The sequence below is a fragment of the Ascidiella aspersa genome, chromosome 9 (genome assembly GCF_963924565.1).
Source record: "Ascidiella aspersa chromosome 9, kaAscAspe10.2, whole genome shotgun sequence".
Classification (NCBI taxonomy): domain Eukaryota; kingdom Metazoa; phylum Chordata; class Ascidiacea; order Phlebobranchia; family Ascidiidae; genus Ascidiella; species Ascidiella aspersa.
The window spans coordinates 773000-797375 of record NC_139455.1 but is presented as its reverse complement, the minus strand read 5'-3'; the positions used below and the strand labels follow the sequence as shown (position 1 = coordinate 797375).

At 38.0% G+C, this 24376-nt stretch overlaps 1 protein-coding gene across 1 annotated transcript in view; it reads left to right on the top strand.

Moving 5' to 3' along the window:
- LOC146131776 (prolow-density lipoprotein receptor-related protein 1-like) overlaps positions 1-24064 on the top strand; it is a 78564-nt gene extending 54500 nt beyond the window's left edge. The window contains exons 50-78 of the mRNA XM_083397044.1: positions 118-270; positions 900-1035; positions 1427-1532; positions 1742-1896; positions 2561-2853; positions 3353-3458; positions 3899-3996; positions 5003-5122; positions 6326-6541; positions 7041-7189; positions 7510-7609; positions 8333-8464; positions 9143-9268; positions 9858-10012; positions 10827-10935; positions 11112-11237; positions 11818-11971; positions 12800-12894; positions 13242-13401; positions 14124-14242; positions 14908-15099; positions 15575-15816; positions 16118-16287; positions 16811-16898; positions 17577-17784; positions 18207-18620; positions 19381-19843; positions 20287-20473; positions 21513-24064. Of these exons, the coding sequence (XP_083253170.1) occupies positions 118-270; positions 900-1035; positions 1427-1532; positions 1742-1896; positions 2561-2853; positions 3353-3458; positions 3899-3996; positions 5003-5122; positions 6326-6541; positions 7041-7189; positions 7510-7609; positions 8333-8464; positions 9143-9268; positions 9858-10012; positions 10827-10935; positions 11112-11237; positions 11818-11971; positions 12800-12894; positions 13242-13401; positions 14124-14242; positions 14908-15099; positions 15575-15816; positions 16118-16287; positions 16811-16898; positions 17577-17784; positions 18207-18620; positions 19381-19843; positions 20287-20473; positions 21513-21677 (4937 nt within the window). The 3' untranslated portion in view covers positions 21678-24064. The remainder of the gene's footprint in view (positions 1-117; positions 271-899; positions 1036-1426; positions 1533-1741; positions 1897-2560; positions 2854-3352; positions 3459-3898; positions 3997-5002; positions 5123-6325; positions 6542-7040; positions 7190-7509; positions 7610-8332; positions 8465-9142; positions 9269-9857; positions 10013-10826; positions 10936-11111; positions 11238-11817; positions 11972-12799; positions 12895-13241; positions 13402-14123; positions 14243-14907; positions 15100-15574; positions 15817-16117; positions 16288-16810; positions 16899-17576; positions 17785-18206; positions 18621-19380; positions 19844-20286; positions 20474-21512) is intronic.
- Positions 24065-24376: the final 312 nt, after the last annotated feature.

The following is a 24376-nucleotide window of genomic DNA, read 5'->3' as shown; positions in this document are numbered from 1 at the left end:
AGGGGTAAAAGAGGGGCATACTAGAAGTTTTGCTAAAAAAGATGCTGAAAATAAAAAATAAAAAACACGAGGAAAAAATTTAATAAAATAAATATTTTTTTCTAAATATCTCACCAGATTACCCCCCGTGCAAGGACACAGAGTTCCAGTGCCAGGGTGGCAAGTGCGTGTCGCGATCTTGGGTGTGCGATGGTGACCCCGATTGCGCAGATGGGGGAGACGAGACAAACTGCACCGGATGTGACGTCAGGAGCCACGTCGAGTGCGACGGTGAGTCATTACGTCACAGGTGACGTCATCTGCGTACCGTTACAACCTATAAAGCTGTAGAGCTGATGCAGTGAATCAGAATTTTCAAAGCGTGAGTTTTTATCCCACTTATCCTAACAAACGTGTTTCGGGTAAAAACACTGTATTTTTGTTAGTCGTTTTTTTAATTCTGAACTTGCAACATTAGTTCACTAAAGATACGTATTTGCCTAAAACTTCATTTAAAAAAATATATCAATGTGTGCTTTTAGGATTTTACGTGAATATTTTGGCAATGTTATAATGTTTGAAAATCAAATGCTAACAATTGCGTCCCACCTTATATAAGTGATGCTTTTAACTTCTCAGTCCTATTAACAGAAGATGATACAAGTTCGTATCGAAACGTCTTAATCAGATGATGTTGATCTTACTTGGCCTTTTTGGCTTTGCAATTAATTAAATCAATCTCATATACAGAATAGTGCATAGGTTCCCAAGTATATTTGTATCTATTACGGTATAACATTGACACTAACTGATAATGATACAACTTCGTATCCAACATCGTAATGATGTCGATCTACTCGACCTTTTGGCTTTGCAGTTCATTATACGTCTGATTTAAATCTATTCAAACCTGTTTTCAGACAAGTGCCTTGATTTGAACGTGACTTGCAACGGCCACAACGATTGTACTAATGGTGAAGATGAGAGTTCGTGTGACGTGAGAGATTGTGACGGGCCCAACAGATGCCAGCAAATATGCGTGGAACGAAAGTACAAGTAAGGGAACAAGATAACTAGAATATTACTAGTTCACCTCGTTGAAAAGTAACTGTAGAAATTGATTTTTTTAACTTTTGTCATTTCGTTTTGTATTTGTGAACAGTCGTCAACCGAAATCAGTCTTTTTTTCTGGATTCCTCAAGTAAGTTTCGAACAAGCTAGCTAGACAAAGTAAAACTGTGAAATAATTCGAACTCACGACCTTTTTTATACTGGACGTTGTGTGGTTCAGTTTATAGATCGACGGTCCATTTATGACCGAGGTCGTGAGTTCGAACCTCAACGCAGTAAAAATTTCCCAGGCTGGTTTTGTTTAGTATGGACTGATTTAATATCCAGTAAGCAGGTAATGCTGCGATAGCTTTACATTACAACTTACTTGTTTCAGATACGAGTGCAAATGCAGGAAAGGCTACAGACTTGCTGAGAACGGATTCTCTTGTCTCGAGATAAACGAATGTAACGACCCACAGATCGCACCGCCCTGCTCGCAGGTAACTTAACTGAAACAAGGATACTTAAAAGGTTTTATTAAGCTGAAAATTATTCAACATACGTCCCTTCTTACCAGTTAAAATTACTTTTTCGTAACTAAAAAGATTTGTAAAAACAAATCATGATTTAATAAAGTAAACATTTCATTACAGTTTTTACTTCTATAACCCCAAACACCCATAACCTTTTTTACCCCATGTACCCCCAGGTGTGTACGAACGACGGGGGGGCGTACCTTTGTTCTTGCACCCCCGGATACCACCGAAACCCCCTCGACACACAAACTTGCCAAGCCGACAAACACACAGGGGAGGCCTACGTCATCTTCACAAACAGGTATTATGACGTCATCTTCACAAACAGGTAACATGTGACGTCATCTTCACAAACAGGTATTATGACGTCATCAAACATATCGGTGGGGGTTCTTGTCATATGCTATGCTGTGGCGATCAATCGATGTTAAGAATATTTATTACAACAGTTAAGTATGACGTCACGTACGACATTAAATAATCGTGACGTCATACTTGCCAACACTAAGTATGACGTAATATGCTTTTACTGATAACTATAAGGTCATGCTTTGTTATCAAAATTGTTTTTTGTTAGTTTGGCCATAAATTTCCTTCAATATTTTACCACAGTCACATCGGTCAACTCTTTTTACACTAACTTTGTTAAAAAGTTTATCGAAAAATTATCCTTGAAATTGTTCTAGGCATAGATTTAGATTTTTGAGAACTTGAAACACTTTTGTCAAGTCATTTTCAAGTCGTTCTCAATTCATTTTATCAGGTCGTTAAACCACTAAATTTATTCAATGCATAGCCACAACATCTCTTAGATATTGTTTCAGACATTACATTTGTCAAGTTTTTTTAAAAACATTAAAAAAGGCTTTGCGATAAATTCCTTTGATAAGCACTATAGGCAGATTTATCAACTCGTTTTGAAATCAGTGCTTAAGTCAATTAGACACTTGCTTAATAAAATGCATACCAACAATACCTCGATATTTTCCCAGGCATTACATCGGTCAAGTCTTACTGGACTCGACCGCGCACAACTACAGCCACGACCTGCACCTCTACCACCCGGTGGCACTAGACTTCCACTGGGGGGCGCAGTTGCTCTTCTGGGCTGACGTCATGAGGGGCAAGAGCGTCATCAAGCGGATGGAGATGAACCAGAGCTACGTGTCCCAGTTGGAACACCTCAACCAGAGCAGGGTTGTGTATGAGAGTGGAACTGCTGCTAACAATGTACAAGGGCTGGCTGTGGATTGGGTCGCTGACAACATTTACTGGACAGATTCTGGTGAGTTTAGTATAGAATAGAATAAGTTTTTTTTGGGGGGGGGGGCTGGAGGGGGGGGGGTAAAAAAATGTTGATGGTTATTATAGAATGTTTTTTTTTTGTTCTAAAAAATTGTTGTTTGAATGTAATGAACAGTTGTTTTTTTTGTGGTAAAAAATTGTTTGATTATTAAAAAAAGTTTTTTTATGTCGTAAAAAATGTATTTTGATTATATTATTATTGAATGTGATTTTTGATTTGGTTGGGTCGCCGACTCTACTAGTTTTATATGGTTAGGTTAGTTAATATTTGTTTTCGGCAAATTTCTAATAATATTTATCCGTTTTTTAATTCAAACTTTTCTTTGATATTGTCATGTTTTGGTTCCTTACAAAATGTTGAGATAAGAAAATTCGGTCACTAAAGTTTCGCTGGTCTAAAGGGTTAATAAATACTGCTTTAGAGCTAATGTCCACTTAAAATTCGTCCACACATTACTTAAACGTTTTCTTAAATACAGGAGCGGCCAGTATTGAAGTTGCTACCATAGATGGATTGTTCAGGAAAACCTTGATAAACACTGAAATCACTTTTCCCATGGCAATCGTGGTCGACCCGAAAAAAGGGTAAGTACCGCTTTAATATTACAGAGTTGTCACAAAACCTTGGGATAAAAGTCTGTGAAATGCCTTTGAATTGATTTAGATATTCAAAAATTTAAAAAAACCCGATGTTTTTCTAAAAGTTGTTGGATAGTGTTTGTATTTATTTTATGTATAACTTAAGTTATATGTTTTAAATGTGTCGCGTGTGAAACAAGATTTTAAACTATTTTTTGTGTTGACTGTTATTAACAACATTTAAAATGATTAACTTTGTGTCTTTAAAAACCTTTACATTTATTTTAAAAATCTTTAAATGTGACCCTGACAGAAATCAATCTCTTAGTTCTATCGGACCTGTGTTTTTTGGAGGTTTAAAATTATTACAAATAGCGAAATTTGAAGCAAAATATACGTGGAAACAACTTTGTCTACCTCGGCCAAACAAAAATTTATTTCTTCAGGTATATGTATTGGACGGACATTGGGGAATCCCCTCACATAGGATCTGCAGGAATGGATGGTTTTAATAGAACGATCGTAATCAACAAATCTAAATTCAGTGAGTGTGTTATCAGTGCTTGGACGACTTACAAGTAACCTAAAAAGTATTTGTTCAACTTCTTGAACTGGCACTTATTTGTTAGTTAATTATGGAAACGAAAGTCATTTATCTTCGCGCATAATGGCTGGAGGTTGTGGTAGGAAATCAAAGCCCGTACAGAAGTTAGCATTTTGTGAACGTTTCGAATATGGTCCACTATGTTGAAAATGAATAAAGAGTTATTCGAAACGTTCAAAATGGTACCTACTTCTGTATGGGCTTTGATATTCAAAATTTGTTTCCAAACTGTGTTACAATCGTAATAAGAATATCAAAGCCCATACAGAGCTATGTTGAAAATGAATAAAGAGTTATTCAAAACGTTCAAAATGGTACCTACTTCTGTATGGGCTTTGATATTCAAAATTTGTTTCCAAACTGTGTTACAATCGTAATAAGAATATCAAAGCCCATACAGAGCTATGTTGAAAATGAATAAAGAGTTATTCAAAACGTTCAAAATGCAACCTACTTCTGTATGGGCTTTGGTATTCTTATTACGTCTTACTACAACCTCCAACCATTATGCTCCGATGTGTTACAATCGTTTATGTTAAAAGCTAGAATATTTCCCTTTTAATGATAATTATATATTGAAGTTAAGAAGGACTTGTTTATCCTAATTTAGTAAGGGAACAAATAAGTGCAACAAAAACTACTTCATTTATATGTCAAGAGCTCGACTTACTTGTCGTGTTTATATTGAGTTTTTAGTTGTCTATTAAAGTCAAAAAAATGACTTGTGAGTCCTACCTTCGTAGTGGAACAAACTATAGAACAATTTGCCCTGTGTTTATTTATGAACTTTCTGACCAAATCATATATTTCCAATATATGAACTGTTGCTACCATAGTAATATAACAATGACAAATTACCAGAAGAGCTGTTTTTTGATTAATATTATATATTTCCTAATCACTTTTTGTGATATTTATGAACTTATAGACCAAATCTTTTTTCCAGACCACTTCCACGAACCTGCAGGCCTCACAATGGATTACACCTCGGGAAAACTTTTCTGGAGTGACGCTAGGAGAGGTTACATCGCTTATTGTAACACAGATGGAACCTACCCCAAGATAGGTAAGTTTTGTGTTTTGCGTCTTGTAAAGGTATTGGTTTTGCTGAGTGTTGTAAAGCAGGGGATCAGTGGGTCACCAACTTTTTTTTTTAAAAGGTCAGGATTACTGTAAGGCCTGAACATCGCAGGCCTGTTATACAACTTTTGTGTCGAACTTTATAAACTTAATTATCGTTAGAAAATGCAACAAAAACTGAAGTGAGCTTAAATAAATTGTCGCTTAGTTTAAAAGTTCTATTGTGTATCTTTGTATTAAGGAAATAGGTCGCGAGCCGGTCGAACTAACTCGGCTGGCCGTAGTTTGATAACCCCTCTTCTAAAGCGTTTACCACTTAGGCCAATTCAATAAGAATTCTTGTTTTTAGTGTTGTTTAGTATTTTAATAGTTATTTTTGTTAAGACTTAAACTGCTAAGAAGAACGACGCAAAACCGAATTGATATTTGATGATACTTTTTAGTATATTAACCTGTTCATTTTCGTTTTTTATAAATAAATTTACTATGCTTTAATTCAAAAATCACTACCTCAAATTTGGGTTCGATAAAGAGCTTATCGACCGAACATGTGTTTTTGTATACTGATGTTTTACTAATATACATTTATAAACGTCTCTGCTGTTGCGAGTCCTTATGAATAGTTGTAGATTATGATTAGTCATTCGTGAAGTTAGACTTTCTATCATCTATCTAATACCTAGACTTACTTACGTAACACAAAGCCCTTTAAAATCTCCGCAACTGCCTTTCCATCAGATCTTATTTTAAAAGTAAATACCAACAAACGATCGTTTATGATGTCACACCAAAATCAACATCGTCATATTCCATCAACTCTCCCCGAATGCACAACTAGATTTCCATAGATTTAAATTCAAAAGTAAACAACAAAAACAACTAATCTATTATGACGTGACACAGTGGTCAACATCAACACCCCCATGTATTTCATAAAACTCTCGCTTTTTTATGAAAACTCAAAAAAAAAAACTCTCGCACGATTGCACAACTGACTCCCAATAGGCCTCAAATTTGAAAGTAAACAAAACAACTAATCAATAATGACGCCATAAACGTCACACAGTGGCCAACATCGCCATTTATTCATAAAAACTATCTCACAAATAACGAATGTACAACTGGCTCCCAATAGGCCTCAGATTTAAAAGTAAACAACCACAACAACTGTTGTATTGTGACGTCACAGTGGTCGACATCGCACTTTCGCCTCACCTGATCTCATTGTTCGGAGCGCTTTCTGTGTTCGAGGACCGTCTCTACTGGTTCGATCCCCGCAGCAAGCGAATCGTTTCCACCAAGAAGTTCAGGCCGAGGCAGCAGCAAGCCATCGTGCTCACACAAGTCCCTTACAAGATTACTGACCTCAAAATGGCGCATCCTCTACGACAACCTGCTTATGGTGGTAAGTGGGTGTGTGATAACATCGCTGTTGGAAAAAACAACTTATAGTTGTTCCTGTATTATAGTGCATGGGTTCACAACCTTTTATGGTTTACGGCAGTGTTTGTCAGCCTCTTTTGGCCACTGAACACTTATGCAGTAATATAATTTTACCAAACGAAAGTTAATAATAATTCGGCCAAAAAAAATATATATATATATATCACTAGTTTGTTTTGCCAAAACATAAATGGCTACGCGTAACAACTATAGCATTGTTGCCTGCTGTATCCTGTTGGTGTTCGAACTCACAACCTCGGTCATACGGGACCGTCGCTCTACAAACTGAGCAGCTAGGCAGGCTCAGAAGGGAGCCAGTCAAGAAACAACCATAGTACCGTTGCATCCTGTTCGTAAAACTAGCCTGTGGTGAGGTTCGAACTCACGACCTCAGTCATACCTGGACTGTGGATCCCATGTGTACTAATACATTTGGTTAATCCCGTGTTTTAACCTTCCAGGCCACCATCCATGTAAAGTTTACCGACAGGGATGTTCAGACTTGTGCCTGGTGGCTCCAGGATCGCAAGGATTCAGATGTGAGTGTCCGGATAACTTCATCCTCGGAGCAGGGAACACAACCTGCATTAATAACTGCTCCTTCAGTGAGGTTAGTAGTTATTTTCTACTTGGGTTTGCTGAGGCTAAGTAAGGTGCTGTTTTTTAAGGCAAAGACCGAAAACAAAATGACTGTTTGTGTAGAACAACCTATTTCATTGGACCATAATCGTTGAAGGTTGTAGTTAGACTTAGAATGAACAAAAAAGCCCACACAGAAGTAGGCAGCATTTTGAACGTTTCGAATAAATCTTTATTCATTTTAAACATATTGAGAAGGCGCTGATTATTATACGTTCAAAATGATACCTACTTCTGTATGGGTTTGGATATTCTTATTAAATCTATTTCATATTTTATTTTACTCCCCAGTTCGCTTGCGCCAACCACAAGTGCGTCCCCCAGTGGTGGAAGTGTGATACGGTGGATGACTGCGGCGATAATTCGGATGAGGCCGACAGCCTGGACTGCCGTGAGTGAAAAAATTGTTTTTTTTACCAACAAAATGAAGAATTAAATTTGATTTAATTAAAAAAATTTCCATACTTAAAATTTGATTGCTGGTTTTGTTTTTATTCTAAACTATGTGTATTTAAGTAAGATACACTATTCACGAATTTGTTATGTAGTTTGAAAAAATGTCAAGCCAAAAAGGTCGAGTAGATCGGCATTATTTTAAAAAACGTGTCAATACGAACTTGTATTATCTTCAGTTAATATAATGACGAGGTAATTATTACCTGATGATGATACAAGTGCGTATAATGATGTCGATTAACCTGACGTTTTTGGCTTTAATATTTTTTTCAAGCTTTATGTATTTACGTCAGGACTTCCCGACTTGTTATATTCTATGGGATCTTTAATTACATATTTATTGCCTGCAGGACCCTCGGACCATATTTGTAGTTTTGGTACTTAATACCGACCAATACAACCCTTGTTGTTTCCCTTTGGTTAAATGGGTAGCTAATTCACCCCAAAGCTCACCCATACACCCTTTTACTATATGGGTACGTTTTAACGCAATCCCTATCCACCTTTTGCTAGTAAATTGTTTACCCAAAAACTAACCCATACACCCCTGTCCAATGTATGTTGTTCCTCTTTAGTTAAAGGGAGTAGCTACTCACCACACAACTAACCCGTAAACCCTTGTACAACATGGGTAACATTTAACCCCTTAACCCCCCAGGTCCGTTCCATTGCACCCCCGGTCAGTTCCAGTGCCAGAGTTCGACAGCTGACCGACCAGATTGCATCAGTCCTTCATCTTTATGTGATGGAGAGTCTGAATGTAGAGACGGATCGGACGAACTAAACTGCGGTGAGTATTAAAAGACACATCTTGTCGCTTTTATTTACTGGAAAAAGATAATTTTGCTGCATTTGTTAACATAAAAAGTTGGTTAAGGCGTTAATAGAACAAACCTGCGGTAAGTGTTTTGAGCAGTGCTTTTGTACTTTACTAAGAAAACTAAAACACATTCGCGGCACACGTTTTACAAAGTATTATAACTTATATCATGAATTTATAAAAATATTATCAATTTTATAATAGATAGCGTAATCCGAGTCTATGCAGCCTCTTCAAAAAAGTTATTTATTCAAAATTACAAAAATTTAATAAAATTAAGTGACACGGAACACAAAGTAATCTACCTCACATAGTTTTGGAAAATCACTGGTCTTTCCCTTGGCTGTATATAAAATTGCATTAACTCACATTTACCTGCTCGGAAAAAAATAATTTTCTAGAAATTAAAAAGTCGCCCAGCTATTTTGTAACTATAGTTCGATTTAATGCAAATAGATAGTACTCAGTTTAGGTATTTCACCCCAAGCCAATGAATTTTCTGTTTTGCGCGAGGAGCCTAATTTGTTGCCTTATAATGTTTTGCCTTATTTGTGATAAATTTCCTAGTTTAGATCCAAGTTATGTAGTTCGATTTCCTTGTTAATGCTAGATGCTAGTTTCGCTGTATAAAACGTATTTTCATAATAGAACGTCACGTGTGCATGGACAGTCAGTTCAAGTGCTCCAAGTCCGTTCCGCCTCGCTGCATCCTCGACCTATTCAGGTGTGACGGGAGCGCAGAGTGTGACGAAGCAGAAGACGAGGAAGATTGCCGTGAGTCAGCATTTTTGCAAATCCTGTAATATTATTTCTTGCATTGTTGCCACAAGGACTTGAAGCTTTAAAAGCCTTGAATGTCTTTGATTTAATTGGGCATTAAAAAGTCTTTTAAAACCTTAACTTTAAAAAAGTATTTGATTACTATTGAATTTATTTCATGTCCGCTGAACATATATGTTTGGAAATAAGCCGTAGTAAACAAAATCCAATTTTAATTTTAGGTTTTTATAAACCTATGAAAAGTCTTTAAGTAGTATTGAAATTATTTCATGTTCAGCTCAAGTTTTGCGTTTAGAAAGTGCCCTATTAAAACAAAAATCTAATTTTAAACAAAACCACCTAAAAGGGATCCAATTTTTTCTTTGAAAACGTGTGATTTTGAAATGTCTTCGAACTTGTTGATAAATAAAATCAAAATGGATGTTGAAAATGAATAAAGATTTATTCGAAACGTTCAAAATGCTTCCTACTTCTGTACAGACTTCGTTATTCCTACTACGCCTAACTAAAACCTCAAACCATTGTGCCCCAATATCTTTCTTATTCCTTAAAATATGCTGCAACTCTGTACATTGTTGTGTAGCGCCACCTAGATGTGCTCCTGGTGAGATCTCGTGCCAGAGGAAGGGATCTCCATCATTTGCTTTGGAGTGCATTCCATCCTCCTGGAGGTGTGATGGAGACCAGGAGTGCGAGGATGGAAGTGATGAGAAGAACTGTGAGCAAGCCGGATGCACGGTGAGCTTTATGTATAGCTGCTGTGTGTAAAAACTAACGTTTGTGCAGGGATGTTTAACTCTGCGGCCGCGGCACAATTATGTACCTCAAAATATTGTCAGTTGTAACTTTGTGTAATTTTTACAAATGATCTACTCGGGGAACACACAATAAGACCTACAAAGCAACGATACCTAAAGCAGAAAAATTTATAAAATCGTAGTATTAAGACTAACGACATAATACAGCCAAATACGCAGTAATATCCACGACAGCATAAGATCAAAATCGTCTAAATAAGACCTACATCTGTCTGAATAAGGCCTAAATTTTTCGAAATAAGTCCTAATTCATCGGAAGAAGGCCTAAATGGCCAGAATAACGCCCGAACCTGTAGGTAGAGGGTATGGGACGATCGGGGGCCATCGGTCTGACATCGACTGTTTTGGTGACTACGTTTGAACGCCCTAGTCTGACCGGTGCCGCTGTTTTGGCACCGGATTTTCTATCCTGTTTGGGTTTATTAGTGGGTAAATTGGGTAATGGGAGGGGTTAGAAAATGAGTTAGTGTTGAAATTATTAGGGGAGTTAGTGATGTACTTAAGGGTGGGGTTTGGGGTTAGTTAAAGTGTTGTTTAGGCCTGATTCTGACCCTTAAGGTATTATTCCGACGGATTTGGGACTTATTCCGATTTAGACGCTACTAATACCATTAGCCCTGGTTTAAACATTCCATTAAGTTTGTGAGCACCGTTGCAAGATAACCCTGGTATTGTTGTACTTCTTTAACCCTGGTATTGTTGTACTTCTTTAACCCTGGTATTGTTGTACTTAGGACGAAGAAGAAGACGCTTGTAAGGACGGAAGTTGCTTGGGACTTCTATGGTTTTGTGATGGAGAGAAAGATTGCCCGGATGGATCGGATGAAACTATAGAGGAATGCGGTACGAGTAGTTAGTTTTTTAAAGAAAATTATTTTTAGCAGAATTTTAACATCTGTATTTAACAAGTGTAAATACCTAACCTTACTTGCTTCAGGTATTCTGTTTCACATTTTGCAAAAAGCTATCTAGAGCACTACAATCCTGACTTTTTTCTAATTACCTCGTATTATTTGTAGGCCCCCCAGACCTCCCCCTTTGCACTTCCAACCAATGGAGCTGCCACAACGGCCAGTGTGTGGCGCTAGAGTTTCGGTGTGATGGTGAAAATGATTGCGGCGATGAAAGCGATGAAATAAACTGCAGTGAGTTGTAACTGGGAATTATACACGACTTTTTAATATGTTGCTATTAATGTCTTTTACATTGTAATGTAATGTTGATTAGGAAATTTAGTCAGAAATATGATTTCATTTTAGAGCTTAAAATAGCATTTCCGCAAAAAAAAGTTGGTAATAGCCACTGAATGTATCAGTATTATGGCGAATATCTTTTTAGGAAGAGGCTATGTACCTAGACACCAAAGTATTTCAAATCTACATTTAATAAGTAATGGGTGTATGTGTAACTGATGAAGCCGGGCAAATAGCAAGTGGTCACTTGAAGCTTGTTACACGACGAACTAAAGTGATTTGAATCGTAGATTTGATTTAATTTCAAACTAAACGACAATTTAAAAAGCTTACTACAATTGTTTGTGACTTTTGTGAACTAAAAGTGAACATTTCGAATAATACTTCATTCATTTCCAACTCTGATATTCATTCTACGTCAAACTACAACCTTCAGCTATTATGCTTCAAAAACTGAATAAAAATACCTTTTCGTTTGTACAGCAAAGCCAAACTGACACACCAATGATTTAAATTTAACCTTATTTTTTAGCGAACTCGACTTGTCCGAGCAGCTACTTCACGTGCAACTCGTCTGGTGAGTGCGTACCTGCTGAGTTCAGATGTGATGGTGAAAACGAGTGCACAGACGGGTCAGACGAGTTGGACTGCAACCAGCAACTCGCCTGCGGGAAGTATGAGTTCAGGTAACTACCTTGGAAAGCAACGACCAACACAGTGGTCCTCAACCGAGGCGCCCTGGTGTGCCATTTCTATTGCTTAAGCGTGCCGAAAATATATTTATTATTTTTTAGGAGTGCTGTAAGCCATAAAAGGTTAAGAATCACTGGCCTACTACAACTAAGGCCAGGGCTGCGAAGTCTGTTATAATAACCCGAGTCCGACTTTTGACTCCGGCCAAATGTGCGATTTTGTTAAGTCTCTTCTCTGGCTCCGAATCTACTGCCTATAGTTCACCCGTTTAATTAACTTAGCGTTGATACTAGGTGTTCAGCAATCACTTATAGGTGTGTCATATCTCGGAAAATATTCAACTGTATGCGATTCCACCTTATTATTTACAATTTGCTGACTCATCAGTTTCGAGTTTGATACTGCGCATGTGTACGTCGGTTTTTACGTACTCTTAAAGGTGTTACTTGTCAGAGGAGAAACCGGATTTTTTTAATTTCTTTTTCACGCTCCCATGCAACCGTTTTAGTCCGAACTTTTGTAGCTGAGAATTGAGATGAGTTTATCCACCGTTGCTAAGCAACCAGCAAGTTGTATGCAAATTTTGAGTCTTATTTTTTTACGCATTTATAAAGTGTTGTAAGATCAAAACATTCGTTTTAAGCTAGATTTAGTGTGAGTTAGGATGGGTGTAGCCACTGTTGCTAAGCAACCAGCACGTTGTATGCAAATTGTTAGGCTAATTTTTTTTTCGCCCATTCAAAAAATGCAGTAGGACATTTTTAAGCTAGAGTTAGGACAAGTGTAGTCACCACTTCTAACAACCGGCTTGTTGCACCCAGGTGTGAAGTCCCTCCTGCTTGCATACCACTTGAAGATAGATGTGATGGGATCGCTCACTGCCTCAACTACACAGAGGAGTTCAACTGCTTACAAGGTTAGTCTATTAATATGAGCAATAAAAAGGGTAGAGTAAAAGCCTGCGTGTATGTCTGTACATGTACAGTACGTACAGTGTACGCCAACGATTTAAACTAGAAAAATGGAAAATCTAGCAATAGGCGAATCTTTCATATATCTTTTATATTCCTATATAAAATAAAGGCCATATATCAACAATGCTTTACTGTGTTAGGGCCCATTTTTTGTATTTTCTTCAAAACAAACATTTGATAAAAATAAAAATATCTAAAAGCCGTTTATGGCTAAAATTACTTTAAATCATCACCAGTTACTTTTTAAACCCTCCACCTCTTAAACCTGACCTTAAACCTCAACACACAGTGCCGGGTTCGCGATCATGCCCCGAGTTCATGTTCCGGTGCGTGGACAACACGTGCGTTCCGCTCCACTGGCAGTGTGATGGACAGTTCGACTGCCCTGATGCAAGCGACGAGGGCCCGGTGTGTGACCAATTCGTATGTCCCCCTGACAGAAGTTTCAGGTCAGTTCACTGAAACATCATTTTGAAAGGATGATGCAATCATACGTTGGGTGTAAAGCAGTTTAAATCTCCTCAAAAAGTCTACTATTTTGTATGGGTTTTTGAATTAAAGTTAAAAGGGGATTTTTAGCATTTTGGGGTTAAACAAAGTTTAGTGACATGCTAATCTTATGTGTTTATTTATTTTCTTAATTTTTTAAGAGTTTGATGTTTATTACGATTGTAATTTTGTGGTCATACAATGTCACAGTGTTGTCAATTAGCTGTAGTGTCTTTTCATTATGGTGTCATTAAGAGGCGCTGTCTTATATTGATAATTTAATTTAGCTGTGATGTAGTTACGTTAAAGTTGTCCACGCGATGGTGTCATTTTGCGATAATTTCACTTCACCGTAGTGTCATTTTGCGATGGTGTCATTTCACCGTAGTGTCATTTTGCGATAATTTCGTTTCGCTTTACTGTCATTTCCTTGTGTTGTCATTTCTCGATAGTGTAATTTTGCGATAAGATCATTGTGCGATAATGTCATTTTACAATAGTGTCATTTCGCCGTAGTGTCTTTTTGCGATAATGTCAGTTCGCAGGAGTGTCACTTCGCTATAGTGTCATTTCGCAAAGGTGTCTCTTTGCGGCATCAGTGTCATTTCGCGCTAAAGTCACTTCACGATAGTGTGTCATATTATAATTGTTTTAGCCACCTGCAACGACTACTTATGTTCAGGTGCGAGTCGTTCGCCGCTTGCCTTCCACTGAGCAAGGTTTGTGATGGAGTGAAGGATTGTCTGGGAGATGGAACTGATGAAGAACATGATTCGTGCACCGCAAGACCTCCAAACCTTGGTGAGAAACATCGCTATAAATATGTAAGGTGGTTTCAAACGTTTCAAATGGTCTTTCGAAACACCTTATAAAGCAGAAATTAATTTATGTATGACAGAGGAATCCAATGTTTGTGTTGTTGTTTGAGTTGAGTTTTTTAGTCTTTGTAATTTACCAAAAATGTTTCAAGTGGGGGTCCCAATTGATGTTCCGCGGTTTTTTGCCCCACGTTTAATGTTTCTGTTCACTTTATAGTCCTTCATGTACATTCGTTTTTGAATTTTCGATTTATATTAACATTATATGCTTTATAAGACATCCCTGAGTTAATCATAAACTTACTTTTGTACACCTTAAGTCTTTAACAGACTAAACGAATCGATCGACCAATTAAGGATATTCATACAAGCAAGGCAAAGCTAGAAAAACAACTAGCCTGCAGTGAGGTTCGAACTCACAACCTCGGTCATACAGGGACCGTCGCTCTACCAACTGTGCTATGCAGGCTGAGAGGGGAGCAAGTCAAGAAACAACCATAGCACCGGTGCCTGCTGCATCCCGTTCGTAAAAATATCCTGTGGTGAGGTTCGAACTCACGACCTCAGCTATACTGGGACCGTCGCTCTACCAACTTTAAAAGATTAACTGAAATCACAAATAACGTCCAACATTTAATCCCCCCACAGGCCACTCATCGGACGGAAGCAGTTGTCTCATCTGGCGCAAGATGGAGCCACAGCGCATGGATTCACTGGATGGCGCTAGAGAGAGCGAGGGGGGTTATTTGTGCGGCGACGGGAGTTGCGCCCCCCTGACCACATTGTGCGATGACGTCATCACTTGCCCTGACGTCAGAGACGAAAGGTTCTGCTCGAAAGGTTTGTCCGAATTTCAAACTGCAGGGGTTATTTAACTACAACAGGCTTGTTTTTTATTAAAAATTAAATATTTTTTGGGGAATGCAATTCTTAACTAACTTCAATAAAACATACACATATGTAAACTGTGATCTAGCCTTTCTGAAGCTGCTTTTTGACCAACGATTTCGGTTTACGTATCATTAATACACCGGAAGACATCGCAGACTTAAATACTTGAAATTATTATAACAACAAACGCTTATTACGTATTTCTTATCTCTTTCCAAAAAGCGACTCAACCTAATATTATGTTATAACAATATCAAAGCCCATACAGAAGTACATCGATAAAGAAAACAACATCGATGTTAAAAAAGAATAAAGAGTTATTCGAAACGTTCAAAATGCAACCTACTTCTGTATGAGCTCTGATATTCTTATTAAATCCTAATAAAACCTTCAGCCATTATGCCCTAATATAATGTTGTTCCAGATGACTGCACCGTCACGCACAACTGCTCCCAGCTGATCAAAGGCGAATGTCGTCCTCTACCGCCCTCTGCCGGCGGTGGTAGGTTTAAATCTTTGTGCACTTGTGGGCGCGGTTACCAGCTCGACGCGGAAATGCGTTGTGTTGATGTGGATGAATGCTCTACGCTTCATCCTTGCTCGCAAACCTGCATCAATCTGCCAGGATCATTCCACTGTAAATGCGAGAAGGGTTGGGTGAATTCGGTGAGATTTTGAGTTTACTTTGTGTCTTGTGGCGTTTGACGTTTAATTGTTTTGGGATATATATATATCTACGTTTAAAGTTGTTATTTGTCTTGTGTTTTGGTCACTTCTTAAAAGTCTAATGAATATAATTAGGTCGCCAAAGCTTCGCTGCTAAATTTACGCTGGTTATTCGGGTTATTTAAGCGAAAAAGTTCGGTCTCAATTACTATATACATTATACACTTCCCTTACCTAACAAAAGTCAAAATGTCGACCAGACCTACTACATTGCGAAGTTTTTCCCATTTGTGTTTTCCAGGGCCACACTTTTTGTCGCCTGATCACGAAAGCAGGAGGGAAAGCACCTAAGCTGATAACCACGTCGGGGATTCCCCCGGTTATCCACGTGTACGAGTACTTGGAGGCCGAGGAGCCGTCACGTGACCTCGTCGTCAGGCTCAATACGTCATCAGACATTGACGTCACAAGGTACGGTTGCAAGATTGCTGTGGCGAGATAAGCAACGCATGCAAGTTTAAAGTAAAACTATTTGTATAACGTTATTATTAATTAGTAATCGCTGTATTGTTGAATACATAACAAAATATTATACCTTTTCTAAAAAAAGCAAATAATTCCAACTTCTCTAAAATAAATGAAAACATTTAATTGCAACCAAAATTACCACAAAGTACAATGAATTGTGTAATTAAACTATGCCGCAGAAGAAATAAGCAAATTATGAATTTTTTTGTATTAAAAGATATTGTTAACACCAATCATATAATACCATTATTATTTATAGTAGGCTTCTTCTTGCTTGATGAAAACGAAAAATTCAGAAAATTTTGAAATAAATATTGTTGCAACAAAAGTGACGTCGGTAGAACTATAATAATAAAAAATATTTGCCGGAAGAATAATTTAACAATTGAGTTTGTTCAATGATATTGATGTTTCAAAAACGCAAAGTTAAAGTTAAGCTCTTTAATTGATGACGTCATCTTTGCAGAATGGCGTCGACCCCATTTGATGACGTATATTGGATCGATTGGAAACACGCATCGATACACAAGTGGTCAAACAAGCAATCCGCTATGGTAAGCTGTTTCACAAAACACAATAAAAGGTTATTTTGGAATCACGAAGCTCTCAACCTAACACTGAACCTTACACACTGTCAGCCTTACACTATTGGCGGCCCTTTTATTAACCCTTTCACTCTCGTTACCCCTACAGTACTTCGTGCCCTTAATAGTTTGACACACCCACAATAATAACACACTTTGCTTAGCCAGACACTTCCTGTCCTTATCACTAAGACCGGACAGGTAGTTCTTACGATTTTGATTGTTACAGAAGATGTTTGCAACACTAAATCAGCGTAATAGTCTGCATTCAAACCCTTCTTAACAATAACTGTAAGGTTTATAATTTTTTCTACCGAGCTTTAAAATTGCACCTTGTAAATTGTATCCCATTAAACACATCAAAGTATTACTTTGGGGATTGGCGTATGATTGTTTCTCAACTCGCTCCTCTGAGAGCCTGCATAGCTCAGTTGGTAGAGCGACGGTCCCGGCTTGACCGGAGTTTTGGAGTTCGAACCTCACTTCAGGCTAGTTGTTTTTCTAGCCTGCCCTGCTTGCATCTTTGTTTGACAGATTCGATGAGTCGGCTACAGCTTTCGGCGTTGTATGCCTCTGGGGGTAATTATCCCCAGTTGAACGATCACTTATTAAGGGAAAATCCCCTAACAACCCCCATTTACCCCCCAGATCCACCGTCTAGCCCCCGGTTCGCGCCCCACAGGCATCGCCTTCGATTGGATCGGTTCAAACCTCTACTGGTCAGACATCGGCACAAGATCTGTGCACGTCATGTCGCTCAACACACACGGAGCACCACTCAGCTCTCTACCGCTCTACAACGGCAACAACTCGAATATAATCTGGCCGCTGGATGTCGCCCTCAGCATACGAAAAGGTCTGCGATATTTGGGTTTGAATTTATGGCAAAGCAAAACAAAAACTAGTTTTAAAAACTAAAAAAAGTTAGAAAAGGAGTTTAAGTATAAAAATAACCTTAAAAATTTAGAGAATAAGTTAAAAATATCTACATTTGGGTAAATCGGAAATTTAACCAGGTAGTTCCCTAAAGTACATACGCAATTACAAAAGTTAAAACAGACAAATTTACGAGAATAGATTTATTTTATCTTTGAACTCCCTAATAAATTAAAAAATATTTACATACAATATAAAAGAAAACAAAACTAGAATCGCAAACAATTGATAAAGTTAAACCACAGCACTACATTTTATGCTTTAAAAAGGCAGAATCAAAACTATAAACACCAATAGATGCAAAAATGAATAAATAAATTCAAAACACCCTTTTTCTCACAGGATTCCTTTTCGTGGCCGACGGCGGTTCTGACGTCATAAAACCCTCTATAATCCGGCTCCCGATGTCCGGCGGGGATTCCCCCAACCCCAAGCACCAACTCCTTATAAGGTGTGGTGAGATGGACTGGCCTGGAAGTGTAGCAGTGGACGACACAGCAGCTCGTATTTACTGGGCTGACTCCAAGCTTAGAGTGATTGTCAGTTGTGATTTCAACGGCATCGCGAGTTCCGAGGTTCGGCGGTTCGAGTCCCAGATCCGCCCACGCTCTATAGCCCTCTATGGCGACTATATCTTCGCGACAACTGCCATGACGAACCGCGTGTTCCGCATCCATAAGTTGGCGCACACAACTCCATCGGTTGCAACTAGAAAGAGGAATAAGGGATTCCGGGCCTATGAGGCATTCTTTCACGGTAAGTGTATAATTGTATGTTCAGTATAATTTGCAAAGTGTGTGTATGGAGTTCTAAAATATATGTCAAATACTAAGGGGGCACTGAGTCTATGAGGCATTCTTACACGGTAAATTTAAATTGTATATGTTTAGCAGAATTTTTAAGCTGTATGTATGGAGTTCTGAAAAATATATCCAAGATTGTACAGTTTTTTTTCTACTGGCTTTAATTTTTTAATTTTAGCGAATATTTTATTGTTTTTGTTAAAATACTGACCAGTTACAATCCGACATATATGAGCCAATTTCTAGATACTTCGATTAATTGCTTTTCATTTTTTTTTCTAAAATAGATTTGAATAGTTCAAAGAACGTTAGAAAGTTTTTCTTAGACTAAAAACTGCTAAGTTTTAGTTTATGTAGGGAAAGTGAGGTTCAAATTTGTCACCTCCCTAATTTGATTTTAAAGCAAACCAAATGCGAGATTTGAATTTTCTTTTTTCATCGATTTAAGATTTTTATACCGTACTCCTTTAAAGTATTTTGAATTGCCACCTTGTTTTCACCAGTTTCATCTTGCTATTCTATAAGGTTTCAATCAATGTATTTTGACGTTCAAACGCCTTTCTACCAGTACCATCTTTTTCAAGTTAAAACTCATAACCACGTTAATTTAACTTTAAAGCAAACCATATGCGAGATGTAAATTTTGATTTTTACCACCGGGTTAGGATTTCAATATCGCGACTTATAATATATCTTAACGTTCCAACCTCCAGGTTCATCTTACCTCGACGCCGACAAGCTTCTCTCGCATCTCCAGTGGATAGACTACAGCTCAGGGGAACCCCCAGCCCTGGCCATCATCAACTCCCTCCCCCGCGAATCGGTGGCCCTCACCCGCGCCGCCGCACCTAACAATTGCACCGCTTGTGACGTAACAGGCGCCCTTTGTCTCCACTCGGGTAAACAATACGAGTGCCTCTGTCCGCAAAACGGGACTTCCCCGCGGGGATTCACCCCGATTGTCCATTGTTCTTGTGTGGGGGTGCATTGCCCCCTTCCTGGGGAGGTTTGCGAGGGGGGAGAGTGCCGCTGCCCCCCGGGAGCTTCGTGTGACGTCATAAAGGTACCGGCGACGGGCTCTCCGGCGCTCCCAGTGGTGGTGGTCGTGATTTTTGTGGTGGTTCTTGCGCTCATCGGATTGTGGGTGGCGTACAAGAGGAAGGCGAGACTTCTCGGGTGAGTTTTGAATCAGCTGGGGTTTTCTTTTTTATTATTGGGATGCTTTATTAAGCGATGCGATTGGAATAGTACAGGGTCGAGTCTTTGAAAGGATTGAATTGTTGGGTATCGGCTCCGATCCGATATTATCGGACAGCTCTAGTTATAGTTATAAAATAACAGAAATAAATAAATGCTATTCACATAAAACCGTTTGACGCTTTACAACGATTTTTACTAGTGATTGATTATTCTACAGACCGAAACACTTTGGTAATGTTTTTCCGCTTTTTATATTTAAAGTTTGGAGCATAATGGCTGGAGGTAGTAAGAATATCAAAGCACATAGAGAAGTAGAAAGCATTTTGTGGACGTTTCGCATCAATACTTATTCATCGACGTCGCAAATGAATAAAGAGACATTCAAAACTTTCATGCATCCAACCAACCCTCTTGCGCAGGTTCCGTCATAGTTTGATGACGTCACACAATGACGTAGGCAACCTTCTGTACAGCGAGCTTGCCGCGTCAGAGATGACCGATCTGAGCGCGCCGCTAGTGGGCGGTAGTGAAACGGAGGACGCAAATGGGTTTGCTGCCCACTCATCCGACAAAACTGGAGGGGAAACCCCCGCCGCGACCGACGAGGTGGGATTGTGACGTCATATTTGTTAAAATTTAGGCGCTGGTCTAGAATCCTACCACGTTATCCGTCCCGTTATATTGCTAGCAATATTTGGGTTAGAAAGGGTGAGAGTTAGCGTTTGGGTGGGTCAAGTATTATTATTATATATTACCCCATATTTTATGACTTCCTTGCAATTTTATTTTTGGCAACTCGTTTCAAAACTGTAAAAACAAAGCCGTAAGGTTGGTATTCAGCGCCAATTATTTTTGAAGATGTCATATGATAACGCTTATTTGTAAGTTGTTCCCTGTTTCAAAAAGTTATAATGTTGTTATATCCGAGTAGCACTTTTTTGTTTTTTGAGTTAAAAAACGGCAAAAAATGCTTATCACGTTCCAAAAGTTGCAAAGACGTGCGCTTACTTTCAAAAAGGTGATAATGCGGATGCTTTTGAAGAGTTTAAAGTTCTAGTTGGTGTTTAGTTTGTCCGATCAGCCTCAGCTTATCACAGTGTTTCTCAACCCATGGGCCGCGGCCCAAAATTGTGTTACCGTTTAATTTAGCCGCCAGCTGCAGGAGTTTTATATGGTTATATTTATTGAGGTTGGTTCTGCGAAAGATTTCGTAAAATTCGAAAAAAACATGAATGCCAACGAAATTGATCAATTTCGAATTTATTTATGCTAGTGACTTTATGGTTTATTCGCTTACAAAATCTTAAGTAAAAATGCCTTCGTATTGCTTTCATTTTCGTAAATTTAGAAAACATCTTGTCCGTAACCCTCAATAAATTAAAAAAAAAATACTACAATCGGCCCAATCAAATAAAACGACTGCTTTTATTTATCAATTGATTCAAATCATAGTAAAATCTACTTTTTGTCCCAATTAAAGTCTGCAGTCATTTACGAGTTCTTAAGAGAAATGCATTTCGCCACAAAATATGCGTCATAAGCCGCTTATATTCTTATATTCGACAAGTTGGTTAAGAAACTGTTGCAGGTGAGAGAAGCTGACTTTCAAACAAATAACCCATTCTTTAAAACTGTTTTATCTCAGACAAACACCGACTGTGAGATCACAATGGACCGCGATCGTATCTTCTACACGCCGCATGGTGGCGCCTCAGAGCACGCTCTTCTCCTCGAAGGGGAAATCCCGGAAGCGCTACCGAAAGACGAGCCACCAGAGGGCGCCAAACCATACGAAGTCCCAGAATCGTAAAAAAATATTGGAGAAAAATGTTTTTTCCACTCAAAAGAGGGTTTCACAAACGCGTGAAAAGCTGTTTTTTATGAATTTAATTTTATGTGAGGAACGCTTTTAAAACATACACATAGAAGGAATTTCAAAGCATATACAGAAGTACGCATTTGTGAACGTTTTGAATAATTCATTTCAGAATTAATTCTTTTTAAAGATTTATTTTAAACGTTCATAAAATGCTACTTACTCCTTCACGGAGTTCGATATTCATTCTACGTCTTACTACACCCCCCTGCCACTATTCCCCAAACATAGTATGTTTTTCCATATAATTATATTTGATAGGCTAGCGCTCAAATGACCCTAAGTATATTTATCATGAAGCCAGTGTATTTTCGCCAAACCGCATTGTTTTTTCAACGAGGTGCAGTTTTTTTACGTTTTTTGTTTCAAAGCTAACATTCTTTTTTACCATCCACCGATTGTGTGTCTGTTTTTCTACTTCGCGTCGAGATGCTTTGGTCAAGGTGGTAAAAACCTATCAGTGAAAATATATTTTCTTGCCATTTTTTTCGACTCAGTAAAAGTACTTTTCCTTATTGAGACTTTGTTCCACCTAGCACAGGGGTTCTTAAACTGCGTTATGTGGAATTTTGGGGTACGTGGACTAGCTTTAGGGGTCCATCAAGGTCTAATTGAAATCTTAGTGTGCAATTTGAAAAAAACAGAAATATTTTGGAACAGAGTTTCGTAGAAGCTTTTGGCGACTTCAAATTGATTGTATTAGACTCCATTTTAGTTTTTTTATTTATTAAACCGATAATACTAGGTTTCTAAAGTCTATTGGTTTTATGACGTCATTTTTAAATACTTGTCGACCCTGCGCAAACCATAAGTGTTTTTAGAGGCCCGCGTTAAACAAGTTTAAGAACCCGTGATGCGGCGTGAAACTAAATGTCGACTTCAAGTACTTATATATGGATTTCTGAAACATAAATTTTAAAATAACCAATAATAAATATGAAGCCAATTTTTGTAAAAATAAGAACAATTGCACTTTAATCAATATTTCTATCGTGGTTTTGATTTGCCTTGCAGTATTACTATTTCTATTTTTTTTTTCAAACTAATCAATATCACCTTTTTAATGTTAGATAGAGCAGCCCACCTAAAGTATGTTTGCACTAACGCAATTGACATGACGTCATCATGGTTGACGTCATGTAATCGAGCCCTGTTTACCGTTGTTTTTTTGTGCTTGTGATTCAGTAAATGTCTGAAGCGAATGCAGCCTTAAATGAAACAATACGCGATTTCTCGAGTTTGAATGTCCGATAATGCCGGATAGTAACCGATACCCGATACCGGTATCGGTACTCGTCCGATACTCTCGTGGTATCGGTGCCGATCCGATATCAAAATAATCTGGTCATCTGTCATATTTTACGATCTAAGCAACCGGTTTTGGTATTTTAATATTAAAATTCGTGGAAAAACTAATTTAAGCCAAATCTCATGAAAATGAATTACATTTCCCTTTTAATTTATTTTGATTTGTTTATTTAACCGATAATGGCTCATTATCGGATCGGATCGGCGATACTTTTTTTTTCAAAATATCGGATATCGGTATCGGAAAATAAAGTAATTATCGGACATCGTTTGTTCTTTGTATTAATCTCATTGTGGCCGATCTATTCCGTGCCTGTCGTGTTTATATTTTCTATGCATTTTCTACAAACCTTCTCTATTTCCTTTTAACCTAGAGTCGCTATTTTTTAATCACGACTTCACTTATGCGCAAAAACGCTCTCGACATCTTAACGGCAAAAAATAAAACTGCCTTTTGTAAATAACAACCACATATTGGGCCGAGTTTTTATTCATTTTTTGCCATATTTTTTTCTGTTTTATTCGATTTTAAGATTTTTGGCCAAAATTGTTTTCAATGTGAATTGTGATTTTTTACACGCGTATGACAATCCTCGATGAAATGTGTTTTTAAAATTGAGTCTCGGGATATCAGCTTATACTTTGAATATTGAATTTAAAATTTAAACCAGTGTTTCTCAACCTTTTTGCCGTGACACACAGTTTTTTTTTTAAGGTTTGGTTTGGGTGACCGCTAAGTAGTTTTAAGAGACCGCAGGTGTTTCATTTAAATACTAAATAGTTGCAAGTCCAAAATTTGGGAAACCGCTGGAGAAATTTAACCCCCCAAAACACCTTAAAAAAACGCTGGTCACACAAAATTATAAAAGCGAAGCTTTGGCGACCAACTTCTCTTTTGTTGTAAGTGATTTAGTTGATATCTTTGATTGCTTCAGCAATTCTATCTTTCAAAGGAATCCTGTTTAAGAAACAATCTTCATAAGTCCAACCATACAAAACCACTGCAGTCGGCGACCCAATTGTTTGCCGACCCATGGGTTAGAAACACTGCTTCAAACCTTAACCGTTGTTGCGTGTTTTGTGTCCAGAAAAAACAGCACCCAAAATTGCTTTTTGCAACAACACAGAATTTAGAGCTCATGTTCCAATGCTAATAACACTGAACACATTTTGCATAAGAAAGCAGGTATTTGCCGATTATTTTCACGCGTCTTTGTATTGTGTCTTGCAGTCAGCCGTTTTACCTTGCTCAAAACTCTAGAATCCAATTCACTTTCTCTATTTTTCTAAGTTTCTTGTTGCATTTTATTATGTACGTGTATAGG